The following is a 24,734-nucleotide window of genomic DNA, read 5'->3' on the forward strand; positions in this document are numbered from 1 at the left end:
AGGTGCTATATAGCACCTCAGTCATCCCAAAGAACCAGTGAAGAACTGCTGAAGAACCACTGAAGCACCAAGATTTGGTGCTATACAGCACTTAAAGTGGGTCCCCTATGATTACGAGCCAAAGAACCACTTTTAGTTCTATATAGAACCATTTTTTAGAGTGTGCTGCAATCCTTATACTTACTAAATCCTTACTAGGCATATTAGGCAGATAGGCAGATAGTCTGTTCAATATATATGGGTAAATGACGTGACGGGTCTTTTTTTTTTTTTTTGTCCAAAGGCCTTAAAAATAATAAAAAAACAAAGATATGACATTCAAAGTATGTAAGGTAGTACAACTAGATCACTTTTATTGAATCCAAAACGTTTTACGTATTTGGTTTAACTGCCTAAAGGCCAATACAGCCATTTCATTTGTGATTAAAATATCTTAAAATGTAATAAATGTATATTTTTTTATTCTGGCATGATTTTATATATCAACATAGTGCAAAATGGTATTAAAATTATGTGTAGAAGTCGTTGCTTTGTTATGAGAAAGAATGTCTGGAAAAATGAATTTCATTTATGTCATTTGGAGTAACATATAAAGGGAACATTTTGGATCAAGTCATGCAGTCAATATCATGTGACAGGATGTGACATCATTCAGACACCTGCAAAGGACGACATGGTCGTGAAGCAAAGTAACTAACTCTTTCTTAACTATATGAAAAATTCATTCACTTGCTCATACGCATGTCCCGAAATATCAGGTAATTTGGTACAACCGCTATAAAACATGGAAAATGTTGTAATGTTTTAAAAACTTGTACTAAATATAATATGTTTGATTGTCCTTTTGCTAGCTAGCTAGATATCAGCCTGTTAGCATTGTTTGAAAATATCATTTGGTATTACCAAAAGTGTCATTCGGTAAAACTGAAACTTTGGTCAAATTTTGTCCATCTTGTAAAAAATGACAAAAGCAGTGTTAATTGATTATAAAAACCACATGATGTCATTGTTAACAATGAATAAAACCTTATTAGTCAATGACCCATATATATATATATATATATATATATATACACACATTTCTTAGATTTTTTTGAAAGATGTATTATCGATGTTGTGCAAGCTTAATTATTATACAAAAACTAGGTACACGTTCACATTTATAAATTAACAGAAAATATACATATACATGTAGGTCTACGTATAAATGAACAGAATGTAATATAAATTTTCAAACAAACAGTATGCTGCATTGCCTCCATGACCTAATATCTCAAAGACTAAATCTTATATAATATCACAAAGCACACATGTAAGCTTTGCACTGGACTAAACTGTAGTTTTCGCACCAATGCATTATGTAAATTAGCTTTTGTCATACAGTAATTAGAAAGCAACAATGTTTTTGTTCCATCAACCAAAAATCATCATTAAGACACAAGCCTAACTGTTTATATACCGACACCTGCACTTCCTTTTCTATACTTTGCTCCGGTAGGCCTACTTTGCCACTTTTACTGCCATTTACAATTTCTTTATTTTATCTTTTCTTTATTGAAGTCTTTTAATTAAAACTATTTTTTTCTGCTGTTAATCAAATTCCATTTTGATGGAAATACATAGGCTGCACAAAAAAACGTCCTTTAATTTACCACGCAAGCTAAAATTAAAATTCTGCCACCTAAACAAAAGCTGTGGATGGCAAACTGCCCCCCTCCCCCTCGGCTCTCTCCCTTACTGCCTCATGTGTCTGTCTACTCTGCAGAGTACATTCAACTCGCCCCGAATACATGCTCACTGTCTAACGCAAACCTAACCAAACGTAACCCTAATGTTCCTCGTTAAATACATCTCTTTAGCTAAATCCAGAAGCGATAAAAACGTGTTATTTCGTCGCTAATGTAAATGGCTATTACAGTAATAACAGTGCGTTATCTTGGCGCGCGTCTCTCACTGGACGCCTTCACGTCAGCTGGTGCTGTAGAAGTAATGAAGAGGTGAATCCACAGTCTACAGTTTTGGGACCTACTTGAGCACCGGCGTCCGAGCGATTCGCCGAGACACCGTGTGTTCTCCGTGCTGTTTTGAGTGTCAGTAACTTCTGTGCCGTGTACTGCCATCATCTCATCATGCCTGGCAAGAAATGAATCCTGATTCAGCGCTCGACTCACACAGAATCGCGCGCGGAGAGAACTTTGCTTCGCAACTCTTGTGTGGATACGGCACGCATCACGGAAGCGCGCGGAGGATCAACAACTTTCCTCAGAAACAGCGCTAGCGTCCTTCCTATGTTGCTTCAAACCCGTCCATGTCACCAATTATTGTCGCTCTAATTGGACGAGAATGTTTCAGAGATCATATCTGCTCAGACTCGGGGAAAACATCGTTGGTAAGCCTTGAGAAGCGGATAATAAATGACTTTTATGCACCTCAGACTCGCGTCCTCACCAGGTGGACTGTGAAGAGACAGAAGAGGAATGTTTATCCGAAATTTATTGCCGCTCAGTTTGGGGTTTTTGCCGTTTCTGTTCAGTCACTGTTTTCTCTCAGTATTTCTTCCGTTATTGCAGGTAAGTTGGACTGAGTAGTTAAGTCGTTGATGATAATTCATAGTCAAGTACAATAACGGACCGTAGCGAAAGTGCACGTGCATAACGATCACAGTGTTTGACCACTGCGCTGAGATTGGTCAAATTTATGAATATATCTAGCTATTAACATATATTCTTATGTATTTGTATACTTAATCACCGTCCGACCCCATTGTAATTTAGGAATTGACAACTATTAAATCATAAATGGCATTTAAATATGTCATATTATAAATTATTAACTTACGACAGTTCAAATGAATATGCTTAGATTTGATTTGGAGAATAGTTTATGAAGATTTCACTTGAATGCACTTGATGGTTGAAAGAAAACATACATGTGTAATATTTTGATCTTACACATCTAATAGTAGTATTTACTATAAGACTAGTGCATTATTATGCACTACTTTTTATTGAAAGTGCATCCCCTCTCAGTTCCAGCCCTGATTAAAGTCATTGATATTGAACTGTTTTCTGGAGACATGGCTTTTGGTCCTTTACTACTGTCCCCTGTGGCAACAGTGCTCACAAGACTAGCAAAAGTGTTTCCAGGATGGCCTATTAGGGGGAGGCAGTGTCAGGGTTCACCCCTCAATACTCCCACTCCTCTGGGGGTCTGAGGCTCTGCGGTGTGGGTGGGTGCTCTCTTTGAGAGACCTCAGCCTCCACACACCCTTCATTCTCCACTTCAGTGGGAGGGAGCTCCCATTCGCCAGCGTGCCGCGAGAAAAAAGAGAGTGCTTGTGTTGTTGTGGTGTTCTCTTCATTGTAAATTGTAAGTACTATTGTGAAAAATTTACTATGCAAGTTTTCGCTGTACCAAACGTGGCATGGTGATGAAAGTAACAAAAACACTAACCGAATTAGTGCTTTTTTTCTCTACCCTAGTTTGCAAAAGGGGAGCTCCAGAAGTCATGCTCCCGAACCACAGTGGCACCGCTGGAAGGGAGCTGCCAGTTGCCATGCCAGTGTAGGCCCTACCCACCGTTACCGCCTCCACCCCCTCCTCCACCACCCCCAAGGCTCCTGGCTCCAACTGGTGAGTAGCTCTACCCTGTAATGTCACTGCAGCCCTGATTCATAGTTTTTAGAAACGTGACACCTAGAGGGCTAAACATCTATAGAACTGCTGCTCAGGTCTGTCAATTTTACATATGTTTCAACCAGTGAATATTTACATCACCTCTCTAAAGAAGAAAAATAAATATTTGTGAATAAACTTTTGGCACTTGCGTTTGACATTTGCGTTCCATATACAGCACCCGCTGCAGTATTTCAATCAATAATAACAGCTGGAAGTTTTAAGACACTTAAAGGGATAGTTCACCCAAAAATGAAAATTCTGTCATCATTTACTCCCCCTCAAGTTGTTACAAACCTCTATACATTTCTTTGTTCTGCTGTACACAAAAGGAAGGTATTTGGAAAAATGTTTGTTTCAAATTCAAAATACAGGACTTATTGATCATGTGTGTTATATACAGGCAAGCAGATGAGCCCAGAATATGAATGCAACATGCTAAATTGCATGTTAACGGTTTTCTTTATATTGTTTTTCTAAGGGAAAATGCTTAATGCAAAACTGTATGTGTTGCATTCATATCATGGGTTCATCTGCTTGCCTTTATATAGTATGTTTTATTAATAAGGTGTACACTGAATTTGGTCCTCTACTATCAATGTCTTAATGCATGAAGACAAATTAAGCATTTTCTTTCATATGCATTCATATTCTATGCATCTGCTTGCCTGTATGTTGTAGGCATTATCAATAAAGTGTATATTTTTTAATATCGCTGTCTTAGTTCATTAGTACCTAGTACAAACTGCTAAAAATAACTGCTGGACAGCGGAGGAACTCCTTGTTTAGCAGTTGGTCCATAACATTGGCAAACGCTGACCTCTGCAAATGTTTGAAAATGAACACAGTAGGGCTGCCCCCTAATAGTCAACTAAATGTTAGTTGACCAAAACTTTATTAGCTGGCTTGTCGCAGGAAAAAAAACTCCACAGGAAGTGGCAACGTCACATAGTCCGTGAGGAACAGATTGTTAAAGGGTTAGTTCACCCAAAATTGAAAATTCTGTCATTAATTACTCACCCTCATGTCGTTCCACACTCGTAAGACCTTCGTTCATCTTCAGAACACAAATTAAGATATTTTAGATGAAATCTGGTGGCTCAGAGAGGCCTCCATTGACAGCAATGCCATTCAAACTCTCAAGATCAATAAAGGTACTAAAGACGTCGTAAAAACGGTTGACGTGACTACAGTGGTTCTACAATAATTTTATGAAGCGACGAGAATACATTTTGTGTGCAAAAAAATATAAATAACAACTCAACAAGTTCTTCTATTCCGTCTTGGGCCTGTGACGAGAGCTCACGAAAGCAGCACGATGCATTTCATTTTTGGGTGAACTAACCCTTTAACAGTGTATCCTTGTGGTGATTACAGTATGTCGAGCAGGAAATCCAAACATTCGCCTATCATCCATCACCTCAAATATGGCTTATAATGTAAGTAGTAGCCACTCTACATAGCTGTTTGCTCTATTGTTAACCTAATTAAATGTGTTTGTGTTTGTGCGGAAGCTACAGTATTAGCACAACATGGAGGTGCCTGCGCAATCACTTGCATTTTTTTCCTGATAACAGCAGAAAAACTTAAACTCACAATAACAGCAAAACATTGTGCTTTTGTAAAATAATGAAAACAAACAGGATGCACTTTCTGCCATCTCGGTCTCCATGACTTAGGCGGCAGAACTAGAAAAATCGGTAACACTATTTTAAGGTGATGTAGTTACACGATACTATATGTACTCACTATAATAATAACAGTAAATTATGCTTAATTATGAGTAAATAATCCTAAACCAAACCCTAACCCTAATAGTAACTCTATAGTAAGTACGTGTAGTTAATTTAAATTACTCAGTACTTATCTGAATAAGTACAATGTAACTACGTCACCATAAAATAAAGTCTAACCACAAAATCTTTAGTTGGGGGCAGCCCTAGAACACATTTTGTAAACTCAAACACATTTATCTGCATCACCTCAGAGAGGTGTTCATGTAGCTTTCCGTGTGTCACAAACAAAATCTTGCAGTCTAGGATTTCCTCTAACAAGTGTGATTTTATCTCAGTGTTATGTTGCCAGATTCTGCAGTGAATTCAATCCCCAAAATGAATGAATTGGCTGTGGCTGCACGCCTTGCCAGAAAGACAGGCGAGTCCATTTAATCGGATTTTGTCGCCGTCATTTTGAAGGTAGCTTATAAGCAGTTTAATAGATTGCTCTTCTTGCTGAAACAATTTATTTCCTGACATTTCCTGTTTTGAGAAATGGACATGGCCGGAAAGTACGTTGCTGTTCACAATTGACACAAAGCTCAATCCGCTTCATTACAGGGGGAGGAAATTTTAGATTTGTCATCAGGGGTCCCTGTCAGGCTCTCAGGAAAGCGAGATCAATGAGGCCTCAGCTTTGAAAGGGTTGTGAAATCAATCTGCCTCAGGAGTTTTAGCCTTCTGGTTTAAGCCTGAGTAATGTACTCTCACAACAACGGCAAGCTCTTGGGGAAAGACATTCATAAGAATTTATGACAAATACATTAGTATGTGCCTTGCATCAATACCTGCCTCATGCATACATGCTTGCTATTGCTACTTCTTCAGATATGAAGTGAACAAAATCAATATTTACCATGAGCAGCCTGAAAGACTTTAATATTATGTTTTCAGTCTGTGACATGAAATGTTTGAGGGCGAAATGCAACATAGCTATTAACAACCGTGTGAGGGCTGAGGATTTAAATGTAAAAGGCAGTTTTGATAAGTAACCAGTTGAAGGCTGGTGACAGGCTTTGCCTTTAGGGGCGAAATGGCTTTAACATTAGCTTATTAAAATTATTCATGAGGAAGTTGCATTTAATGAGGACTCCCACACCTGTCGTTATTGAAGCAGCGATAAAAGGTTTAAACTGAGCAATGTATTAGTTGTGCAAAAGGAAAGGCGGCTTCAGAGGGCCTGATTGCAATAAGAAGCGCTACCGCCCTAAACCTAATAGTAGGATTAAATGTAAGTTTGACTTTGAATATTGGAAGCATCCTGCTGGATAAACTGATTCTTGAAGTAGTAACTGACATTCTTAAACACCCAAAAGACCAGACTGATACCGATAAAATAAGATGTTTTTTTAAGTGGTCATTTATCACTCATCCTCTTATCTAGGTAGTCCAGGCCAATAATTGTCCACAATGCATAATGCTACACTGTATTACTCTCTGTTGTAATGTCTCCATAATAACCCTATTGAATAATACACATAGTACTGATTAAACCCAGAGTATTGTCAAATTGTACACATTTTTATCTCAAGATTAGTCTGCATCTATTTTTAACAGAACTGCTAAGGATGTAGATGAGGGGAAGTAGATTAGATGGAATTGCTCCTGGGCTCTTGGAAAAGAACACACTCTTTTAAGCCCAAAAAAGGACATGCGTGGCAGTCAGAAACGCATGGCAAACTCTGCTAACCTTACAGAGGTGCTCAGAGACATTAGGATTGTCATTGTGACAAATTATAGTAGCCTAAAAGCCATAAGAGCCCATCTTCTCAAGCTTTTACCTTAAGCTGTAAAGAATTTGATATTATTTTTATGGTGCTAAGATGTTTGCAGTGGCGGTAGTGGTAGCAAAAAAGGAAGTAGGATTTTTTTTTTTTTTTACCTTTTCCATCATCTAACACAAACTAATTTAAAATTAATCTTTAAAAACATTAATTATATATATTTTTAAATAATCTTTAGCAAATCTCAAATTGTACATTACAATGTTGTGATGTCGAAATTCACTTATAGCATTTAAAACAATTGATTTTAGATTTTTGGTGTTTTTTGTTTATTTAAATAATTTACATGTTGTTTTTCATTTATTTAGGTCAAAAATATAAGAATGTGCATTGTTTATGGGTAATTGTTTTGTGGTACGTGATGTTATTCTTTGAAATCTACGCAGAAAGTCGCTGCCTAAAAAATAACAGGATAACACAGAGAGCTTTGAAATGGCAAGTACTTCTTTCCTCTTGTCAGCCGTTCTGTCAGCTTGACTCCCCCTCCTGACAATCAAAGTAAGGGAGAGAAAAAGTAAAGCTAATGTCTCCCTGTCCAGAAGGCTGTTTTGTCTTGCAAGTGTATGTGTCTGTTTATGCTAATTCAAAGCATTGTGACATTGTCACATAAAATACATGTTTTACCGCTCTATTTATTACAATGATTTTATGTATAATAGAGTTTTAATTGGTTTACATGTTTGTTTTTAGCCATTTTATTCCTCTTACTTATTTTAATGTGTGTATGTCTTTAAATCAGTCTGGGTCTGCCTGTCATGTGACTGATCACATGACAGGAATCAGGAAGTAGACCAGTACAAAGGAGGCAGCATGGCAAACAATCAACCCCTCAATAAAAACGTGATCACCTGTTAGCTGGACTGTGGGGTTACATTTTATGGACTTACCTTTCCAGCAAATCACATCACTCTGCATTGGATTAACACTTCCGTGGACTTTGTATATACACTGGTGGACACTTTCATATTGGGACTTACTTCACGCTAGGATTCTTAAGGACTGTTTTAGGGTATGGTGCAAATGGACTCCACGCTTTTAAACAGCTTAAGTTATTCTAGTTTTATTGTGTTGTATTAAGTTCCATGTGGAAATTGTAAATACACTTTATTTATTCACTTTATTTCTGTTGTCTGTCTCATCTTTTTAAAAACTTATAGCTTCTCACACAGTTTAAGCTGACCCCATTTTAATCAATGTAAAATTGACTGATAGGGCCGATCGTTACATATGGTGGCCCGTATGGGGAATGTTTGAAGATTTTATACGCTGTGTTGAGAAGAGTGTTTTAAGATGATGACAAACCAAGTTATTGCTGCTTCTTTTAATACACCTTCTGGTTTTAATGATGAACGGGTTTTACATCATTGTGAATGTGTACAGCTTTGTGCTGAGTTGGCTGCTCTTAAAAACATTGTTTTAAAACTGGAGAAGGATTTTAAAGACTCTGTTGAAAGTAATCTTAACTGTGAACTGTATTTTAGAGTGGCTGTGGATTTTAAATTTGAGAAAACGGAGGAATCTATAAAGGATGCCGTGCTTACACTGGAGAGAGAGGTCATCAACTTTTTTAAGAGGAGAGACAAGAAATGGGCGAAACAGCTGGAGCAATCAAAGGATCCAGAACCCACCATCTCCCCTCCCACTGCGACGACCAGCCCAGTGCCTCCCACGTCAACCCCTGGCTTTCCACTGCCCCAACCACTTCACGGACCGTTAACAGAGCAACCGATGGAGAATTCTGTGCCACCGTTACAACTGGGCCAGACTTGGACACCATCTTCTCCATCCTCCCCTTCTCCGGAGAGCAGCTCACCAGCGCACAGGGTGAGGACCACACTCTCCAGAGACTTTCCATCTCTCCCTCCACTCCACCGACCGACGGGATCGAAGTGCGGGACCACCAAGGTGTGCTGTATCGTCGGATCCAGAAGGGGGACAACAACTGCAAGATCCAGCTTATCGTCCCCAAGATCCTGATCCAGCAAACGATAAAGCACTTCCATCGAAAGACCCCAGAGAGACACCTTGGGCGGCTGAAGACCCCTCTGAGGATCCTGGAGGTTGCCTGGTGGCCCACGATCCGCAGCGACACCTGGAGATTCGTCGGCAACTGCAAGTCGTGTGGGGTGGAGACCAAGGAGTGTGCCGTCATCAACCCTAGCTGCAAACCACCTCACAATCAGCATCATCACCATTCATCAGCTTCAACATCATCATCCACCAAAGAGACCCACAAGACTGATAGGAGGAAATGCTGGGGGGAATGGCGTGCCAGGAAGGCTGGATGCTTCAGGACCTTGGGAGGAATGGCGTCACCGACCCAAGGACATCCAGGCTGGCATCTGATTCCACCTCTCTCTAGTGTTCCTGTAGATTCCTCCGGCAGACTAGTGCCTCTGTGGGAGGGCCTAGTTTTACCTAATTTATTACAAAGACATTTTTAGACACCCATTCGAGAGGATACCCACTACCTGGACAATTGCTGACAGTAACTTTTTAAGGACTAGTTTCTTCCCCAAGGTGACGTAAGCTAAGGGGACTATGTGACACTGTCACATAAAATACATGTTTTACCGCTCTATTTATTACAATGATTTTATGTATAATAGAGTTTTAACTGGTTTACATGTTTGTTTTTAGCCATTTTATTCCTCTTACTTATTTTAATGTGTGTATGTCTTTAAATCAGTCTGGGTCTGCCTGTCATGTGACTGATCACATGACAGGAATCAGGAAGTAGACCAGTACAAAGGAGGCAGCATGGCAAACAATCAACCCCTCAATAAAAATGTGATCGCCTGTTAGCTGGACTGTGGAGTTACATTTTATGGACTTACCTTTCCAGCAAATCACATCACTCTGCATTGGATTAACACTTCTGTGGACTTTGTATATACACTGGTGGACACTTTCATATTGGGACTTACTTCACGCTAGGATTCTTAAGGACTGTTTTAGGGTATGGTGCAAATGGACTCCACTCTTTTAAACAGCCTTTTAAACAACAAGTTATTCTAGTTTTGTGTTGTTTTAAGTTCCATGTGGAAATTGTAAATACACTTTATTTATTCACTTTATTTCTGTTGTCTGTCTCATCCTTTTTAAAAACGTATAGCTTCTCACACAGTTTAATCTGACCCCATTTTAATCAGTGTAAAATCGACTGATAGGGCCGACCGTTACAGCATGTCAACATTATTTAAGCGTTTCGGTATCTTGGGATGTAATTAAGTGTAGCCAAATCAAAAACACATTGTGACACAAAACACAAAGCGAAACAAATTCCTCTCTCTGTATCTTCTCATCAGGTGAAATCACGGCAGGTGACAGCACTTTTCTGAGATACCAGGCAATGTTTTTGCTTGTACAGCATGACCGACTGCAGAAAATTCTCCCGCTTATCTCACTAATGAATTATTCAAATGTGTGCAAGTAGGATAGCTTGCTATAGGGAAAATTGCTGTGTCAGAAGTGTAAAATTGCCCCACACAGTGAAAAGGCAGTTAGGGGCTCTGCTTCTGTGTAGTGCTACATTACACAACAATGTAAAAGTATAGGTGCACAGTTAAAGATTGATCTACTTAATTTAAGTTAACGATGGTGACCATCCAATGCTAATGTGGTCCCTTCACTCACCGTGAGCTATTATAATGCCATTTTGTTTTATTTCTCAGTGAATGTGTCATATTTGCAGGTGAGGTATACAGTGTTTTCGAAGGTGTTGAAAGGGTCAGATATGTTGCCTACATTTTTTTTATCGCTACATTTTGGCTCTCCGTTTGCTGTTGCTGTTCTTCGTTCACTGAGTAACCTTCTGTTTTGACCAGTATACTTTCAAATAAAGCCACTTAGTGTATGTTTAGTATGTCAAAGTGTAGATTGTAGAAACTGGTGAGCCAGGCTCATTTTACACTTTTTGATTTCATTTAAATTTTAGGTTTCAGATGTTTAATTCTTGGGTTATTCATAGTAGAGATGTGTAAGACTATTCGACTAGTTCAGTGGTTCTCAAACTTTTTTTACTCCAGGGCCCCCCTCCTCTCCGAAACAATGCGGCAAGCCTTCGCCCTCCCTTTATTCACAAAAACATTTGACAACTACGCAAATATATTGAACTCTGTTCATGCAGAAGTATGTTGTAGCGATCAGAGAGCCAAGAGCACACATACATGACTCCTGTATGTCACTGTAATCGTATTTACCTTCATTACAAACGTCATCCATCAACTTTTTTAGCGACACTGGTTATCTTTATCCAACTGAGAGATGTAGTTTGCATATCCTATGTTCATTCCCGGTTGGGCGTTTTGAGCCACCGTTCAGTCTGTATTTCACACAGTGCAATGAGAAACAGCTTGGGCTGCTCCGTAACAATCACAGAAAGCATACGAGAGAGGTGGTACTTTGTTAATTTCATTTTTTAAATAAATTTAATTTTTCTTTTTATAAATTTAATTTATTAATAATAAAATTATATTTATATTTAAACAAATTTTCATTCACCTCCACTCACACACTCGTACATTCACCATCCCCTCTGTCCAATGTGTTGTTGAGCTTATTTTGTGGACATTGGTAATAGAGGAGCATTAGTAGATTGACAATCATTGGCTGAAAGCCATGCAATTGCTGTGTACACAAGATGGTATGCTAAGCTGCAAATAACTTCAAGACCCTCAAATAGTCTTAGCTTCAAGGGGAGGCCATAAAGCTTTTTTATGTACTGCTGATTAATGCTTTCCAGTTTAGGTTAATTACATACTACTGAGGCTCAACATGATTCTCATGATGCAGCAGTTTGAATTTAGTTTGAATGTTTTTTTTGTTGTTTTTTTGTAGTGTGCCTTTACCCGTACTTGAAAATGCTAGATGAGAATGTAATATAAATCATAACTAGGTGTTTCATCAACGATTTTTTTCTGCAATGAAGAACTTTAAGTGTCATATTTAGGGTTGTGTGTTGCCAACTACCTCAATTTATGATACAGGTGTGCATTTCTGTTAATTTGTTGAAAAGACAAAGGCAACACCAAGATCCTAAAAAGTTTGTATCTTATAGTGTAGAGCAGGTAAAGCCCTAGGTAGGAGTAACATAATGGGCTTTTAAAGCCGTTGCCATCAACAATGCTATCTGGGATAGGCACATATCTCTGCAGATAAAACAAATTGCTGCCCTGTTTAGAATCAAGATTTAAGATTGTGAACTTTGTACATTGTGTCATGTCTTTGCTGAGTTGTTTTGCCACTTGTGTGAATAGGCCTACTTCTGGATACCTGGACACATACAGTTAAGCCCAAAATTATTCATACCCAGGACAAATTTTTAATTATGGTGAATTTTTATTTGACAAATAGGCATCTTCTGGCTGGAAATGACACAAAAAGATGACAAAAGAAAGTAAAACATTGTGTTAAAGATACTAAGAATATTAGCTATATATATTTAAAGGTGCAGTCCGTAACTTTTTTTGGTTAAAAAATATCCAAAGTCAATTTTTGAGCAAGTACATAACCAGCCAGTGTTCAAAACTATCTCATTATCTTAGCTTGATTCACAACGGTAAGCTTGTAATAATGTTTTATAATAAGAGCGACATGGTGGATTTCCGCGGGAAATTTGAGCATGCAACAGTTCCTCTGTGCGTCATTACGTCACGTCCGTAAACAGAAAGGAAGAAGTTCAGGCTAGTCGGTTTTATCACGTGAGGATGCTGCTGGTAACGGATCATTTATAGCCTGTTCTCATAGCAGCTGAAATAATTAAACTTATCATTTTGATGGTGGATTGTAATCCAGAAAGGTCCAAATGACAGTCATCAGTGACAACTGGAGATTCACCCGCAATCAAAAAGCAAAAGACTTTGGACTGTGGAGTGGCTACAGAAATTGAAATCTACAGGTTTTTTTTTAGCATTTTTCCACTGGGGTTTTGGACCACTCCTCTTTTGCATAGATCTCCAAGTCCTTGAGGTTGGAAGGCTTCCTTGCCATCCTCTTCAGTCTTCAGTTCCACAAATTATCAATTGGATTCAGGTCTGCCAGAGGAATGGGGAAAAAGAGGCGTTTTTTAAAACTGATTTTAACTTGAGTGCCGTGTTTTTAGAAAGCCGTGTCATGCATGAGATGCTGCAAAAGACGCAAGACATGAGCAACGGTCAATAGAAAAATAATGGAAAAGTAGCGCAGGGAAATGGAAAAATGTGTTCTGTGTGATCGGTCCCTAAGGGGGCTTTCAAATCCAAGGGCGTTTTTTCCAGGCGCCCCCACAGTGTTGGTCTGGTTTCACACTCACTTGATTCTATCAAATCCCGAATGTGTTGTAAGAAGGCGGCTTTCTGAGACAGTGGATTGCGAGCCATTAATTTACAGGTAGTCTCGGGTTCGATACCCAGCTACGCTCCTGGGTCTGCATGAAAGCTTTCACATTACCAATTTTTCATGCCCGTTTTGAACTAAACTGCCAGTGTGAAAGCACCCTAAGTACTGATAGAGTGGATTATTAAAATAATTTAAATAGGATGTCTGATTAATTTGGGATAGGAATCTCTGTAGTTACTACTATAAGGCTGGTTGGTCTGTTGTTTGGATGTGGGCATTATATTTATTTATTACATCTGTATATAATTACAAACCCAATTCCAAAAAAGTTGGGACACTGTACAAATTGTGAATAAAAAAGGAATGCAATAATTTGCAAATCTCATAAACTTATATTTTATTCACAATAGAATATAGATAACATATCAAATGTTGAAAGTGAGACATTTTGAAATGTCATGCCAAATATTGGCTCATTTTGGATTTCATGAGAGCTACACATTCCAAAAAAGTTGGGACAGGTAGCAACAAGAGGCCGGAAAAGTTAAATGTACATATAATGAAAAATAGTGGAGAAATATCAGAAAGGAGTTTCTCAGAGAAAAATTGCAAAGAGTTTGAAGTTATCATCATTTACAGTGCATAATATCATCCAAAGATTCAGAAAATCTGGAACAATCTCTGTGTGTAAGGGTCAAGGCTGGAAAACCATACTGGATGCCCGTGATCTTCGGGCCCTTAGACGGCACTGCATCACATACTGGAATGCTACTGTAATGGAAATCACAACATGGGCTCAGGAATACTTCCAGAAAACATTGTCGGTGAACACAATACACCATGCCATTCGCTGTTGCAGGCTAAAACTCTATAGGTCAAAAAAGAAACCATATCTAACATGATCCAGAAGTGCAGGCGTTTTCTCTGGGCCAAGGCTCATTTAAATGGACTGTGCCAAAGTGGAAAACTGTTCTGTGGTCAGATGAATCAAAATTTGAAGTCCTTTTTGGAAAACTGGGACGCCATGTCATCTGGACTAAAGAGGACAAGGACAAACCAAGTTGTTATCAGCGCTCAGTTTAGAAGCCTGCATCTCTGATGGCATGGGGTTGCATGAGTGCGTGTGGTATGGGCAGCTTACACATCTGGAAAGGCACCATCAATGCTGAAAGGTATATCCAAGTTCTAGAACAACATATGCTCCCATCCAGACATCGTCTCTTTCAGGGAAGACATTGCATTTTCCAACATGACAATGCCAGACCACATACTGCATCAATTATAACATCATGGCTGCGTAGAAGAAGGATCCGGTTACTGAAATGGCCAGCCTGCAGTCCAGATCTTTCACCCATAGAAAACATTTGTCGCATCATAAAGAGGAAGATGCGACAAAGAAGACCTAAGACAGTTGAGCAACTAGAAGCCTGTATTAGACAAGAATGGGACAAAATTCCTATTCCTAAACTTGAGCAACTTGTCTCCTCAGTCCCCAGACGTTTGCAGACTGTTATAAAAAGAAGAGGGGATGCCACACAGTGGTAAACATGGCCTTGTCCCAACTTTTTTAAGATGTGTTGATGCCATGAAATTTAAAATCAACTTATTTTTCCCTTAAAATGATATTTCTCAGTTTAAACATTTGATATGTCATCTATGTTGTATTCTGAATAAAATATTGAAATTTGAAACTTCCACATCATTGCATTCTGTTTTTATTCACAATTTGTACAGTGTCCCAACTTTTTTGGAATCGGGTTTGTAAGAGAAGGAATCAATTTAGGCAAGAATCGTGACCTACTACTAAAGCGACCCTTCTGAGCAGTTTCCGGGATCGGCTTTCTTTATTGATTTAATTAGCTTTTTATGTTGGATGGGATGCCAGCAGGCAGTTGAACGACCAACTGTTATTTCACTCAGAAACTTGGCAAAAGGTTTAAATCCATAATGAAAGTGCACCAGGCAGCACAACTAGAAAATTAGCTTACGGTATTCACCAAAGGTCAAAATAAATGAGGAGAGATGTTATGACGAAAAAAACAGACATTCACAGACAATTCTATCTGGCTGGGATTAGATTTCAGTGCTGTACAGTCTGAGATGTTTGAAACATTTAGCAAGCAAATTATGTAATATTAATGAAGGCTAATATTTAACTCAAACATTGACAATAATTAAGTTACTGTGAGAAACAAATTATTTTCATTATGTTTTGAAAATAGTTTAAAAAAATTAATCAAATTGTTGATAAAATCTTAGTATGAATTATACATGTGTAAATGTATGAACAGGAGATATTGCAATAGGAGTCAAGCAATATCTCTTTCTAGCTCTTGCTCTTCCTCTTGCGCATCAAGCCCAATGCTGCTGGCAAATGTCAGGAATTGTGGTGGAATGTCAGGAGTCACGGTCTGGCTCAACAACATCTCCTCCACTGAACGGACAGGACGTGCTCGCAGGTCTGGCCCTGCACCAGGCTCCTAGCTGTAATTAAAGAGGGCTTTAGGATGTGTGCCAGAGACTTTCGAGAGTCGCCTTCATCGATCACCCTCACCGTCTCATCTAGCTTTCCACACCCCCACAGCTTTTGAATCATCTTAGTACTCTCTTTTTATTTTTTTATTTCACCACTCATTGTCATTGGATGATGGAGTGATGTTTTTCCCTCTAAGTATGACTAACTAGGTAGGATGGGTGAAGCAGCAGTTGCCTGCAGGCTCTGCACTGACCTTTTCTTAGATGCACTTTGTCATGAGTGTGGATGAGCCACCCACAGGGATGGAGGCCCACGATTGCTCCCTCCCTCCACCTGCAGACTTTCCCGTTGTACAAGTAGAGCAGAGGCATTCCCTACCTGCGCTTGTGATCAAACGCAAGAGGTCTGTGGCTCGGGCGACAGAGGATAAAAGTGGGGTATAGAGTGGGGGGCTTTAGGTCTGCAGAATGAAGGTCTTGGCATCATAATAATCTGCAAAATCAAAGCCAGTGACATCCACTTTTTGCTTGTGTAATATCTGATATCATTCAAGTACAAGGAAATCAGCAGATGGTACTGCAACCAAAGAGAGAGTGAGAAGAAAAAAACATGAGCCCGTACTCTAACCGAGCGCTAAGATTTAGTCTGGAGTTGAAAATTCTTGTAAATTACTTAAAAGTCCCTGACTTTGCTCCTTGTGTGGCAGTCTACCAAAAAAATGTGCAGAGCTCATAACTCCAATAATGGAGTTATTGTTTGTTTTTATATCTGGAAGCCTGTCAGTCCTCTTATTTTAAAATCAGTTTTGCCCAGGCAATCCAGAGCCATGTAACTCCATTTAAACAGGAGAGCAGGTACAAAAATAGCCTAATCTAATAGGCCTGGTTTGCTCTGCCTTCATAAGACCGACCCTCTGATATGTCCGCTGCTCCTTTATCATTGACAGGAGATGATGTTATTCACATTGTACACGGTGAATCAAACTTTAACTTTGGATTACAATATTGTTTTCATTTGGTGTTTTTTCTTATAAGGCATTTAGTATAAGTTTTAGTGTAGCTGTTGAAACATAGATTGATCAAATAAATTAAGCCTAAGAGTTTAATTTAAAAACAATAAACTGACCATACTGACCATAACGACCCCAAACTTTCGGATGGTAGTGTATGTTCACACATACTTGTAAAATATTTTATTTTATGCAGTGTAGAATATATAATACATAGAAACGGATGTCAATTGAACATTCATTCTAATTTTCCAAAAAAAAGATGCATTTGCAATGATCTTATCGAAGTTTAAAGGGATAGTTAAGCCAAAAATGAAAACTCATGCTCATGTTGATCCAAACCTGTATGGCTTAATGTAAAAAAGAAGATTTTTTGAAGAGTGTTTCTCTTTTTGTCCATATAATGGACTGAATTGACTTTCATTGTGTGAACAAACAACACAGAGACATTTTGATCTTTTTGATCGACATGAGGGTGAGTAAATGATAACAGAATTTTCATGTTTGGGTGAACTACAGGGGGTGGGAATCCTCACAATCCGATTCCAAGCGATTCTTGATCTACTTTTTTTTCTTATTTAGTCATTTGTTTACCGACTTGAAAATCAAAAAAAAAAAATGTTTTATTTAATTTCATATGCAATTATTACATATTAAGAAATTAAATTAAAACAGTTGTTTTAAGTTAAGTATTTTAATTATGTAAACTAATATAGCTTCAAAACATAAGAGCAAGTAGTAATGGGGGGGGGGGGGGGGCATATTACAAGCCATAAACAAAGAGTGCTTTCAGTATTTAAAGAGTATCTGAACATTTTCTATTCAAGAGCTGTGAGTGACTTTTCTCTTTCTCAGATTTACTGTTTGATTATTACTGATGACATAGACAGTGGGAGATCTAATAAGCTGCATTCACACTAATGCACAGATCTCTTTTGAAATATAAGATGCGGTTTGTCCTGTCTGTTTAATCCCTTAAGGGTGCAAAACTTTTGCGATATTTTCTAATGTTGATAAAAAATTATTAGACATGATGCCATTTCCATTAACGGATGTTATGCGACTAAAACTCCTGCGATAAGTCATTTTCCAAAAGATATTTCTATGAGAGCTTTAATTGGAGTGTAATATTTGCCACGGCTTCTAGAAACCCTTCTCACTCATATATGCTTCCCTGGGTGCTTCTCAATACTCCAATGGATGCTTCCTCATTTCTTCGCTTCTCCGCCTGTGACCTGGAATATGATCAAAGAAAATCTCGATGGCCATTTTAATTCTATAAATGCCATTTCAATTCTATAAATTCACAGCAAGGAGGTGAGGAACAAGGCGTGAGGAAGCTTCCTGAGGAGCTATGAGCGAGGATGCACAGGTGCATAGACATGTAATACTATTAGTTTCTAACTTTAAGGGTTCCCAGATCCCTCGAGGCTTGAGCGCAGCTGATGACGCTCTGAAGTGACGCTCGAGGGATCAAGAATATTCCAATATACAAATAAGATTTCCTTTCCTACATCGATTTTTTTTTTTTTTTTTTGGTGAACTATCCATTTAAGAGTCTAAAAGCCTCCTATTGGACCACGGTGTCCCTTTTCCCATGCATGTCCCACATATTCCCTACAAATGCACAAGGGTCGAATTACTGAGTTCACTCAAGCTAGACACTCTTTGCCACTGGAGTTCATCTCTTTGGGGCAGTCATCTTTTCTCTGTAAGCACATAGCGTGTGTTTGGCCATTTGAGACTAAAGAGTCTTCCAAGGACAGGCCTTGTCTTCCAGGCAGCCACTACACTCATTATTGAATATTAGTCATTTCACTCTTTGCTGCAAGTTATCAGACTGAGAACACATGCAGAAGACACTGTGGGCCCTATACAAGCAGACAGATTTTGAAATAAGGGGAAGTAAAGTCACAGCTGGGAAATGTTCTTGCTTTTTAAAGTCTTAATGTATTAACATTAAAGTTGTGTAATCAACCAGTATACATTCTCATGTAGATGATTTAACAATTGGGCAAGTCCACTATGATATTTAAATAAGGTCACTGAGGTCATCTTCGCACTCATCTTGACCCGTTCACTTGCCCTGAATATTTCTGCCTTCTCTATAATGTATTTTGATTTCCGGCTGTGTCGTAGTTCATCTGTAAAGAATCTGACTTGGTAATCAATATAAGAGTTACTTTCTGCTCTGTTGAATTATTTCCACAGTTATGCGTTTGTGTTTTTCTGTCCGTTCAGGGTCATCAATCAGGATGATAAACAGCAAAAGAGAAGCCCATCTGAAGTTGCTGATGCATTGGTCTTGACTCAGGGGAGAATTATTGAGTGATTTATACTCCAAAGTTGCTGGCTAATACCTCACAGCCCTTTAATTAATGGGAGGTTTGAGAGAATGAGGAGTGTAATGAGGAGTAACAAAGCGATGTTTGTAGTATTTCTCCTGTGTAACCGTGTACCAGTGCTCTTTTACATTAAAATAATGCTGATTCTCATGCTGAAGACTGTGCTCATCTGGTAAGAACTCTAAACTAGAGATGCACGGATACAAAATTTCTCAGCCGATACCGATAGCCGATTATTCAGAATTAGCGATGGTAAAATTCACAGATTCGCATTGGTGCATCGGCATAAAAGTTAACGATGTGGTGCATCGATTTAAAAAGTGTGCATCGGATACAAGCTGGCATTTGTATCGTGATGCATCTTTTCTAACATATTTGCAGCGGTTTATTTATATATAATTATTAGTAGATGCGCTATACGTTTATTATTTAGAAAGTGAACAATAATTTGTGAACATTATTTTATATGTAGATGGATTTCTCCTCTGTAAACTGTTTCTCAAGCGCGTTCTCTCATCACCACTGCTGCTACGTGAATATGACTTATCACAACACTACGGAGACCGAGGCATGTCCTGAGAGTCACATAGAATATAGATTAACATGGCACTACAATGTTTGTGAAAGGGCCATGCGTTAAAAATCAGAAGGAAGTTAATTTATGATTTGCTGTCTGACTGAACCAAAGAAGTAAAAGCAAACTATCTGTACCATATTTAGGTCCCTTTGATTTCCGTTTTGCAGAATTCATGGACGGAATCACGGAATCCATTCATAAAAATGGAATTTACTGTATAACGTGGAATGTCATGGAATTTGTCAAAAGTAGGTGGGTACAATTAAATCAAATCGTGATTTGTTATTAAACCACAAAAAGACTCTTTGAATATGATTCCTGCATGTTCTGCTTGAATGCCGCAGATGCGCAAATATGTGTACTACACCTACTGAAGCACACATGACGCTCGCTTGTTTTTTCCAGTGCATTCATCTGACAACATGAACACAAACTCCACAGCTGCTCTGAGAGTCACTTCATGAGCATTTTACTGTTTAATTTTTAGAAAAAAATATTGTCATAACATATACACACGCAGAAACTTCAAGATCACGGCAACCCGTCAAAATAAAAGTTTGGTTTAACTTGTAACAGAAGTATAGCCCTATTACTATTGTAGTACTATGTACTACTATTGTATTACTATTGTATGGTATAATGTATGCCTTAATGTAATACTACTATTAATAATAATAATACAATTTTAATTATTACAATACAAATACAATACAAAAAATACAATAATAAATGTTAAGATTTTGGAAGGAATAATCACAATTTTTCATCCATGTTTTAATTTTGAAAATAAATAAAATAGAATTTGAGAAAAAATAAAAAGTTTAGAGCCCTACATATTGAATTGCATAGCATCATATTTCTTTCCATTGCATTGTATTGCATTGAATAGCATTGTGTTGAATCGAATTGAAATCGGATGGATCGTAATATGGGTGAATCACATTGCATCACATCGGTAGCTGCTTCATATCTAGCTTTAATGTATCGTATTGTTGGCTATGCATTGAGATGCGTTTCGCATCTGCCTCAGTTATGGAGATGCACATCCCTATTCAGAATGATATCTGCTAATCCCAATAGTTGATGTGGTTTGTGTGTGTTTAGATAGATAATATAAAAAAAGTCAAAGACAATATTAGGGTTAAAGGAAAAAAAATCTCTCCCAACTAATACTGTAAACTAAACAGGGAACCCTCTCATTTGGTAAATATAACAACAGAGCCCAAACTATTATATTCAACTGCTATTTATTTTCAGACATAATTATGCTATAAATAAATGCTATATATTTTTTAAAATACTAAATATATATTAAATGCTTTTATCAGCCGATACTTATGATTGGCCGATACATCTGTGCATCCCTATTCTGAACCTTTCTTAAAATCGGGCCATGTTTTCACAATCTTGCTTAACGATGACCTCACTGATTGTAACTATGTAACCTTTCCACAAACACACATGCTGCATCTCTTGTGTTTGTTTATAGGTTTTGAGAACATCTACTACATCAAATTCAGTGTTTGTTGTTACATGCTGGTTTTGATGCAACGGGTAAGAAGTCATAATGGCTTTAATCAGTTCACACATGTACACAACCATTTAAAAGTTTTGTTCAAAATTTCCACCTCCTGACAGTTTGACCTGTTTCAAATAAAATTGTTCTTATGAAGTTTATATTTATCAAAGAATCCTGAGGAATCCCCACCGTTTCCACAAAATGCTTAAGCAGCACAACATTTTCCTGAAGAAAATTCAGCTTTAACACCAGGAATAAATCAAATTTTAAAAATATTTTAAAATAGAAAACAGTTATTTTAAATTGTAGCAATATTTCACAATATTACTGTCTTTACTGTATTTTGGATCAAATAAATGGAGTCTTGGTAAGCATAATGTAATAATACTGATGTAAAAGGGGTAAAAGACTGGTGTTTTCATTCCTGTCGCTATCATACAGACAGTATTTGAGCCGCTATTGAAAGCTGTTGTATGAACACTGTCAAAAGCCTTCGTTTCAGAACAAATACAACTGAATCTGAGGCTCAATTCTTAAAAGTATTTAGACAGAAAGGCAAAAAGTGGCAGAAAGGGAGCTATAGAGTGGTGGAAAGTGAGAAGACTAAGAGCTAGAGGAAGGGAGAGTGAGAGAGGAGAGGCAGTAGCCCTGTGTGCTCATGAGGGCAATGAACTTGTTAATTAGCCTTCTCCTGTGCATTTTTATAAGTACCATTAAATCTGCTCAGTAAAGCAGGGTGCCACTATCAGTTCCCAACCAGAGAAAACTCATCTGAACTTTAAAGTGGAGGGGAAGGTAGAGCAGCCTGAAGCACTAATATGTTTCTGGATGAGACGGCTGTGTAATGGTCCAAATAAAGCGCCTCTCAGATATGGAATGATAAATGGAGTAGAGCAGAATGCTGCAGCTTTGTGATTGGGCCATCAAGCAGTATTGGTGTGAGAGGCCAGTTTGAGAGTGATAATAGTAAAAGTACTGTTCTCTACATTAGGGATGGGTGGGACGATCAAAAATGGTTAAGATACACTCCTGATCCAAAGCCTGAAGTCTGGAACCCATGGACATGACCAAACCCTGGGATTCCTCCTTTGTGATGCTTTGCCTGGCCTTTACTGCGCCTGTCTTTAGTTGTTGTTTGTTTATGGGTCTTTCTGCCTTTAGTTTTGTCTCCAGCAAGTGAAACGCATACTCGATTGGGTTGAGATCATGTGACTCGGACATTGCAGAATATTCCACTTATTTTCCTTTAAAAACTCCTGGGTTTGCAGTGTTTGCAGTGTGTTTTGGGTCATTGTCCATCTGTCCCGTGATGCACTGCTCAACCAACTTTGCCGCATTTGGCAGAATCTGAGCAGACAGTATATCCCTGTACTGCCCCCCACACTGCCTGTGTTTTATGGATGATGTTGTATGCTTTGTATCATAAGCTGTTCCAAGCTTTCCCCATACATATTTCTTCCTGTGATTCTGGTACAGGTTGATATTTGTTTCATTAGTCCAAAGAGTACATTTCCAGAACTGGGCTGTTTTTTTATTATTACCATTATTCTTGAGGCTTATGAATGGTTGCACCTTGTAGTGAAGCCTCTGTATTTGTTCTTGTAAAGTCTTCTCTTGATTGTAGACTTTGACAATGACACACCTACCTCCTGGAGAGTGTTCTATAATGGGGGTCCTGGGGTTTTTTCTTTACCATGGATAGGATCCTGCGTTCATCTACCACATACTGTTGATTTGGCCACTCTTAATGTTCCTGCTATCTCTCTGATTGATTTGTTTTGTTTTTGAAGCTTAACGATGGCCTGTTTCACTTGCATGGAGAGCTCCTTTGACCTCATCATGTGGGTTGACAGCAACCAGACTTCCAAATGCAAATTTTAAATAGGGTTGGGCACTGACACAAATTTCACTATTCAATTCGATTTCAATTCACAAGATTGCAATTCGATACGATTCAATTAGATTTGTATTGAATAGATTAATTGGGGCCTATCAGGCACAGTAGATGGCAAATTTCCTCAAGGAAAAAAAATCTAACTATATTGTAAACAGGGAACCCCAGTTGGTACATCACTATAATATTAAAGGTTAAAATGAACTGATTTGTAGGCTATTTTTCTAGCTGGCTAATGAGCTGGCTTTTCTGAGGTAAATGTAACGTGAAATTTGATTTCAAGCTGTTTTATTGACGTCTTTCAACATACCTTCTTATTTTCATTCATGTTTATTTCATGCTGTAAGTATTAGTAAAGCGGAAGAGATGATCTGTAAATGTGTGCTCTGCCCCGACACTTTGCTTAAACTGAGGCATTATTTGTCACACAAAATTAAAGAGCGCCAAACTGTATTTGTTTGAATTTCATAATAAATTGACAGAATTTGAATGCTGAGACTTTGTTTCATATCAGAAGTAACAAAGCACAAAACTTACTACAATTTATTGGATGGGAGGTATGCTACAAATCTCAGTTCATTCATCAACTGAAAACACTTGAAAGATCTATTCTTGGAATTTTAGAATCGATATAGCTTCTTCAAACTGAGAATCGATTATAATCGAGAAATAATTTTTTTTTAACCCAGTCCTATTTTTAACACTGTCTCTCTTCCAGTGGCTCCCTCCACTGTATCCCCCATAATACCCTGGAGGAGAGAGATGGAGATCTTAGTTCTGGGGACAGTAAGCTGTGCATCTGTGGTCTTCCTCCTCCTGACTGTCATCATTTGCTACAAGGCCATCAAGAGGTAAGACTCAATAGTTTTAGATATTTTATGCCAACTTTAGTTGATTCTACTTGTCATCATTTTCAGAAAGGTGTCTAAAAAAAACTGAAATTAGTAAAATGTAAGAATTGGGTAAATATAAATGTTATGAACTATCCCTTTAGGTCAGTGTTGACTTCCTTTTTTAAAGCACCAAACAAGCCTACAGGTAAACAAAGAAGATTCCATTAACATTTTATCTGTGTCAGCTTCACGCTTCCTTAATGTAACCAGATAAGGCAGAAAAGATGATATCTTCTTATCTGAAACATGAATTGTGAATGTGGTTGTTTTAGTTGAACTGACATAAAGCTGTAGCCTTCCTACATTAGGAAAAACAATGACAATGATTTATTCACTGCTGTCACGGTGAAGGAATTTCCCTTGTGGTGATTTTGAGTGCCACAATATTGCAATATGCAATATTGTAGCTTTTTTTTAAAAAATTGTATTTGTTTATATATTTTTCTGACTATATAAATAAGAGTTACAG

At 38.1% G+C, this 24,734-nt stretch overlaps 1 protein-coding gene across 2 annotated transcripts; it reads left to right on the forward strand.

Annotated features, from left to right (window-relative positions):
• Positions 1-1,069: 1,069 nt before the first annotated feature.
• On the forward strand, positions 1,070-24,212 carry LOC125277930. 2 transcript variants are annotated; one of them, XR_007187017.1, is made up of 4 exons: positions 1,070-3,369; positions 3,483-3,633; positions 19,279-21,513; positions 24,091-24,212. XR_007187017.1 is itself a non-coding variant. In XM_048206535.1 (4 exons), exon 4 carries the CDS (start codon positions 8,821-8,823, stop codon positions 9,676-9,678), a length of 858 nt encoding a protein of 285 aa, XP_048062492.1. In that variant the 5' UTR covers positions 1,102-2,570; positions 3,117-3,369; positions 3,483-3,633; positions 8,716-8,820; the 3' UTR covers positions 9,679-10,311. The 2 variants fall into 2 exon arrangements, 1 of the variants encoding a protein (XP_048062492.1); XM_048206535.1 differs by lacking the exons at positions 19,279-21,513; positions 24,091-24,212 and adding an exon at positions 8,716-10,311 and having other exon boundaries at positions 1,102-2,570; positions 3,117-3,369.
• Positions 24,213-24,734: the final 522 nt, after the last annotated feature.

The sequence above is a fragment of the Megalobrama amblycephala genome, linkage group LG11 (genome assembly GCF_018812025.1).
Source record: "Megalobrama amblycephala isolate DHTTF-2021 linkage group LG11, ASM1881202v1, whole genome shotgun sequence".
Lineage (NCBI taxonomy): Eukaryota > Metazoa > Chordata > Actinopteri > Cypriniformes > Xenocyprididae > Megalobrama > Megalobrama amblycephala.

What these genes read in the sequence shown, in the direction of transcription:
- LOC125277930 (XM_048206535.1), top strand. Translation starts at nt 8,821, where the DNA reads ATGGGCGAAACAGCTGGAGCAATCAAAGGATCCAGAACCCACCATCTC.